Below are 6,857 nucleotides of genomic sequence, written 5' to 3' on the forward strand. Positions count from 1 at the left end.
TAGACATTTGCTTCAGTTCCAGAGCACTTTCCAGAGCGCTGTTGGAGCCACGACGCAATCTCCTTAGGCTTCTCTTCCAGAGTCACTGGAGTGGCCCATCTGGTAGATATGGGCTAGTTTGATGATACTCTGCTTTTTTAAATGCAAAACTCTTCAGTTTTTCCCCCCTTACAGCAATAATGTGCAGAATATCCAAATGTACACCATGGGTACTTTGGGAGATTTGGGGCAATGGCTGAGTCCAGATGGAAAGGTGCCAGCTCCCCTGGAAAGGGACTAGGTCTTTGTGGAGTATCTTGAGAGATCTCTTGTGGCTTTTCCTAGTTGGTCCCTCTGACAGCTTAACTCTCTTGGACACTGATCCTCAGTGCCAGAGAGCAGTCTGTCTGCATTTTCTGGAAAACAAACAAGTGGAAGCTTCTCTCTTCAGGTGATTTACCCCCATTCCCAAAATGGCAGCAAGCATCATCTACAACTGTGTGGTTGAGTATTGGAAGAGTGTAAGTGGGTCTCAGTAAATGTGTGCAAAAGGGTTTATTCAGAATGCATGGACACAGCACAATGGGAGACAACTTCAAGGTTCTGTTTGATCCTATGTATGAGTATTGTAAAGACCTGGGAGCTCATAGCTTCTGAATCCAACGCAGATTCTCACACTGACTGCCCTGTGACTAAGCCAGGTGCCTGGAGCCTGTCCATAGGAGTCACATGGTGTCATCTGTACTGTGTTCAAATAGCAGAGTTTTGAACGGAGGACTCTCTCAAGCCTGTCAGCTTGTCCTTGAATGTGGGAGCAGGGATGGTGTGTCAGAAATGAGGAGGGGGTGTTCTGGTGCACATGTTTCTAGTTTTGTGGCCTCTGTTGAAAGAATATTCTGGCTGTCTGTTTCTGTTATGAATTGCTTCTTCATGTTCAGGATGTGTTAGCCACCTGGCCTCAGTGGCCATGTTATGGCCATCAACAGCGTAGAGCAGGGCAGCTGGAAGAGTCCATTGTGGACCCCACGTTCAGGGGGCAGAGACAGGGGGTGGCATTCTCTGACAGCCTGTACCCCACCAGCCTGTGGTTCCGTGAGAGAAATTCAGGTCTCTGACTGTTGACTGCTGTTCCTGGCTGGTCTCGCATTTCAATAGCAGCTGAGAAGTTTGTCAGATGCCTTAGCCCTCCCTGTGTGAGGAAGCAAGAAAAAAAGGATTATGAAAGCAACCTTCCTAGAAATTCTGGTAAGAATTTAAACATAGCAGATCTCTTTGTATTAAGGAGATTTTGGTACATGAGCCTCATAAAAGATGAAGGCATACCATTGCACGTTCTTTCTGCAAAAGCTGATGGTCTAAGTTCTTGCTGCCTGATATCATGGATGGAATCCTTTGCATTGAGGTGGGTGAGAGCACTACGTTTTATTTCTGCACTTAGAATTATATTGCAGACTCCTTGATCCTTGAATCTGAGGAAAGTCATCTGAGATATTGTCATCTGAAGCCTCATAGTGTAAGATTTCAGGTGTATGATCAATTTCACCATAATCGTCAGCATCCAGGGTGCTGCTCTCTGTCGCTTTGCATTCCTCTTCTGCTTCACTAATTATTGTGAAACATCTTCCTTCATCAGTTTTCTTTCTCTGCCATTATGAATAGACGGTGAAAAATTCTGAATTCCTAACTGCATTCAATGAAAGCTAAAAGCACAGTATAAAGACAGTGTCTCCAGCCTTTAAAAAAATGCCTTCTTGAAAGATAATACAATATTTTGGGCACTGAAGAATGATGGTTTATTTCACCATTTCATTTTCCTTCTAGGCAATGCCACCATTCTTCCCTATTTTTATTATATAGACCTTTTTAATAATAGTACCTGTAGAATTAAAAACAGATTAACTAATTCCTTGAATGACGCGGTAGATACCCATTTCAAGATGTAGGAAAAGTGAGATCACTGAGAACTCATAATGTATCTTGGATTTACACAAGGATCCAATGATCCATATAGTGACCGTAAGAAGGAATGAGTTTTATTCTATTCTTTGGTGAATAAATATTCTCTTTGAACTTCGGAAGACCTTTCAAAATATAGAAAATTCATGATATATGAATCTTCACAAATATAGTCAGACCTGCTCAACAAAAGAAACTCAAAAACTAAAATTGAGTCCGATGGAGCTGACGGTACACTGAGGGTTAACCTGAAGTGATGGGGGCGTGGAGTGCTTTAGTGTGGCCTCACTGATGATAAAGATCCAGAGTTCTCTAGATTTTGGGTTTCTTCAAGATAGCGTGAAAATTTCTCAGGGTATCAGAAGGAACAGGATATCTGACACTCAAATATTTCCTGATTTAGGAGGCTCGGAGTGGCTGTTCCCGATGCTGACTCTACTCAAATTTCAGACTCTGGGATTATTCAACAGCCCCCTGAAATCCTTGAGCCCTGTTCAACCTGCCTCTCTTGTTCAGCCTTTATTTCTGAGCACAGATTACATCCTGGGACTATAAACTGTCGTGTTAGAGTGCCTGGTAAAGACATGTGTACTTTATTACATGTAAAATTATTGAGCACCCCGTATCCAACCCACCTTTTTAAATCTGCTATTGCAAAACCCTAAACTGTTAGCAGGAACACTGGAGGCACACAAACCCAAGAGCGAACCACTACGCCCCCTGGCGTGACTGTGAGGTGAAGCTCTATCCAGTGTCAGTAGAAGATCATTTCCAAACAGCAGACCCTCCTATCTAAGATGAGTTTGGTTTCTTTCTAGGTCCATGGAACCCCCAGACTACCGCCTATGGTAAGGTGTTTCTCCTTCCTTGTCTTCCCGGGGTTTTGCTCATTGGCTGGGTCCGCCAATTCTGCTGCTACTCCTGTTGGCTAGCTGAAGCTGAGTTTAATCTTGGCCACAGAGCAACTGCCTGCCCTTCAGAAAGCAGGGATGGAGAGGGAAGGGTCAAGGAGTGCCAAGACTCTAGGCGCATCCCAGATGAGCACTCAGCCAGTTCCATCTTTTATTCCCCTTCCTTCTTCTCTCACCTCACACTCATCCATCCATCCATCTGTCCATCCATCCATCCATCCATTGTGTGACACTGGCTTCAGGGCAACTTTTAGGGGATGGGGTGAGACTGAGTATTGTAAGCATGTTATGCAAAGGGAGATCCCTTGTGAACCAGAGAGCCTGGCTTGAGTGGGTGCCTCCTACATGGTCCATGTACCAGAAGATGGGAAATGGTCAGTCCGAACAAGGGATCTCAAGGAATCACTTTTTATTGGGTCGATGTCCAGTGGGATCCGTCTCTTGTACAAGTGCCAGCTCTCCCATCTGCACAGCTCTGTGCTGACCCTGGCCAAAGTGGCCCGAAGGACTCGGCTGTGGGGCCAAGAGGACCAGTTGCGAAATGGTCTGTAAGCCAGCCTCAGAGCCTCAGATGAATGTCAGAGCTCCTGCTACGACATCCTGGGGCATCAGGCTACTCTTCAGCATGGGCATTCATGACTAACAGGTGCAAGCGAGTTGGGGCTCTGCCAATGGGTGCTCAGTGAGGGAACCTGTGAATAGTTTCCAGGTCCCATCGAGGATCCAGCTGAGAGGTATTGTTTTCCTTCTGAAGCTGTGGTGGATTGGGTTTTGGCAGAGCAATCACTGTACTTTTAATGGTGAAGCGCCCGAATTCAAGGAATGCTATGGATCAAACCCAGTCACTGACTCTCTCAAGGATCTTAATCCAATGGGAAAAATTACGAATTCTTTAGAGGCCTGAGACCTTGTCTTTCACTAGGAACTTACAGGAGGAATGCTTTGTCTTACTCTAGAGACCGAATCGGGTTTGGCCCTGAGGCTGGTGAACGGAGGTGACCGGTGTCAGGGCCGGGTGGAGGTCCTGTACCGAGGCTCGTGGGGCACCGTGTGCGACGACGACTGGGACACCAACGATGCCAACGTGGTGTGCCGGCAGCTGGGCTGTGGCTGGGCCACGTCGGCCCCGGGAAGTGCCCGCTTCGGTCAGGGCTCGGGGCCGATTGTCCTGGACAACGTGCGCTGCTCAGGCCAGGAGTCCTACCTGTGGAGCTGCGCCCACAACGGCTGGAACAGCCACAACTGTGGTCACCACGAGGATGCCGGTGTCGTCTGCTCAGGTGGGCCTCCGAGATCCCCGGACCCCCTTCTGGCGGGACGTTTGCTGAGAACGGCCGCACGTCCCACTCCAGGGCCCCTCCCCACCCCAACCTCTCCCAGAGATCCTGTGCCGCCCGCGGTTTCCTGGGGGCAGCTGGCCGCTACAGCTCGACCTGCCCTCTTGGGCCAACCGTGAGGCACCAGGACTGCTTGGGAGCAATGACCGCACAGTGGGTCCCAGAGAGCGTCCACCGCGCCGTGCGTGGGCAGACCAAGCGAGCCCCCGCCTTCTCGGCGGGGCCGACCGCTCGGCTCACACACACGCTTTTCTCTGGGGCTTCCTTGTGGGGGCGCGCGGCTTTGGCGGGGGCGGTTGGACAGCGGAGCGCCCTGACACCTTGATGGGTGCATGCCTTGGGGTCCTGCCAGAAGCCGGCTCGGAGGACAGGATTCGAGGCTCGCCTGTGGCTTGGGGAGGGCAGGAAGAGCAGCGGAGAAGTGTGGCGGGGCGTAGGGCAGGGCAGGTGGCCGCGGCCCGGAGGGCCCGCGGGCCAGCGAGGGCCCTGGGGCTGGAGCTCGACGCCGAGCAGAGACTCGGGGACGCCTCGATCGGTCTCCGAATCGTTGTCCCTGGGCTGCGGCAAAGGGGTCTTCCTCCAGAGCTGCTGGGACTCCCCCTTGCTGCTCGCGTGGGGCGTCCATGCCGCGGCCGGGGCGGCCTGTCCCGGGCACGGCGAGGGGCTTTCCTCTTGTGGGAAGGAGGCCCTCGGGCACAGCCAGGCAGGCCCTGGCGGTGGGACCGCGGGTGGCGCTCCCGGAGGCCCCGAGAGCTGCGTGGCAGTGGCTGGCGGCGTCCACGCGGGGGGCACGTGAGCAGCTGCAGCTCAGCGTGTCCCCGCTGAGTCTGCTCAAGCTTGGAGTGCAGGGGAGGCCGCCCCGTGCGCTTTGGGTCTGACTTTCCTTCTCTTTCTCACAGCTGCTCAGCCCCAGACCACAGCCCTGCCGAGTAAGTAGCCAGCGGCTTCGTCGGGATGTCCCTGTTGTCCCTGGCCACCTGTCCCTTTTCTCCTCACTCTGGGTGAACCCCTGCCCTTGGCAGAACTTGCGGGTCGGGTGATTTGCCCCCTCTGTCACCGAGACGCCCGGCACCTGCCCCCTAACTCGTCAGGCGATCCGCAAGACGTTGGTCTCCCCGTCAGGCAATCCGAGCTTTCCTCCAACACACTGATAGCGTCCCAGGCCACTCAGGGACCCGGGTGCGTGTGCCGGGGCCTTCGCCCGGGTGCCGCCCAGGCTGAGGGGGCCTTTGGGGGAGGAGGGACGTTGATCACCGCCGACCTTCTGTCGGTGGGCTGTCGGAGCAGGCCGGATTCCCTCCAACCCTCGGTCCTTGCAGCACCCTCAGATCCAGCAGGGTCCCATCCGCATCCCAAAGGGGCAGGGACGGTACCCAGGGGAGGGAAGGGGCTGAGTCATGGTGGGGCTCTGGGGACCGGGATACCCGGTGGGCTCCAGGTCCACCGCCTGCAGCCCCTGACATTTCTGCGCAAGGTGCCGAGTCTGGGGCATGCCCTCGGGCGCGCCAGCCAGTCCATGGCGCAGAGGAGGGCGGTGGCAAAGGTCTTGCCATGGCAAAGAGCACATGCCAGGCTTAGTGAGGTGGCGGGAGCAGGCTGATGTGCAACAGGGCCTTGGTCCTAAGGGAGATCGCTGAGCAGGTCGCTGGTGTAGCACATGCGGGCGGCATGTGGCGTGCTCCACATGTGGGACTGTTGTCATGAGGCCACCCAAGGCTTTTTAGAGTCCTTCTTTCCTCGACTCCTAAGCTTGCCTTTGCCTCATTGCACTCCCAGCCCTGTGGCCCGTAGGAACAACCCGAGATGTGGCATCGCCAATGGGTCAGTCTTCCGGTCCGCACGCCCCGGGACTCCCTCTCCGCCTCGGGGTCCATTTTGGTTGTGAGGGCGATCGGAGGAGGTCCAGGGTGCGCCCTTGCTTCTCCTTGGCTACGTGGGTGGGGTGCAGCTGAGAGAGGGATCTCTGAAGCCCAGGGCCTAGGTCTGGTCTTGAGGGGCTGGCCAGCTCTCTTGAGCGGCCTCCTGGTCGCGATGCTTGGCAAAGGGCCCTCTTGGGGTTTCCTTGGATGATTTTGAGTCCTCTGTAGTCCTACTTAGACCTGGCTCCTGGTTGTCCCGGAACACACTTCAGTACCGGGCCAAGTGGTAGATAGTGCCTGAACCTCAGAGGTCTTTCCCAACTTCCATCACTGGTGGGATTTTGGCGAACCGAGGAATGACCACACAGTGACCAACAGGCTCCAAAGATTTTGGTGACCTTTGCCTGCTACCTGTCCCCACAGACCTCCTCCCCGAGTGTGACCCTTGTGGTTTGCGAATTCCATTTCTGCTCTCCTCCATCGGGGCTCAAGAGAGTGCTTCCTCCAGTTTGGACCTCCTTACATCTTGACTTGATATTATATTTCTGTTCCTTTCTCTGCTTCCTTATCAGGATACAGCTTTGTAGGTGGGTAATGGTCCACTTTCACCCCTTGATGGGTCTCTTCATTTGGGTTATATAACAGGGTAATATATTAACAGCTGGCTCTTGCACGACTGTGGTCATGGGGAGGGTCCTGGCCTCCCTGCTCAGGCGGTCCTCCAAGACACCCGGCCTCTATTCTAATGTGTGGTTTTCTCCAGTTGGGTCGTCTTGCGGGATCTCCTCTCACTCTGAGCTTCCCTGAAAGGTGGT

General features: G+C 53.6%; 1 protein-coding gene across 1 annotated transcript in view; it reads left to right on the forward strand.

Moving 5' to 3' along the window:
• Positions 1 to 6,857, forward strand: part of LOC124235252 (deleted in malignant brain tumors 1 protein-like) — a 26,260-nt gene that overhangs the window by 12,588 nt on the left and 6,815 nt on the right. Inside the window, exons 5-9 of the mRNA XM_046652838.1 lie at positions 2,754 to 2,783; positions 3,803 to 4,126; positions 5,083 to 5,112; positions 5,960 to 6,130; positions 6,466 to 6,478. Of these exons, the coding sequence (XP_046508794.1) occupies positions 2,754 to 2,783; positions 3,803 to 4,126; positions 5,083 to 5,112; positions 5,960 to 6,130; positions 6,466 to 6,478 (568 nt within the window). The remainder of the gene's footprint in view (positions 1 to 2,753; positions 2,784 to 3,802; positions 4,127 to 5,082; positions 5,113 to 5,959; positions 6,131 to 6,465; positions 6,479 to 6,857) is intronic.

This window comes from Equus quagga, chromosome 2 (assembly GCF_021613505.1).
Source record: "Equus quagga isolate Etosha38 chromosome 2, UCLA_HA_Equagga_1.0, whole genome shotgun sequence".
Classification (NCBI taxonomy): domain Eukaryota; kingdom Metazoa; phylum Chordata; class Mammalia; order Perissodactyla; family Equidae; genus Equus; species Equus quagga.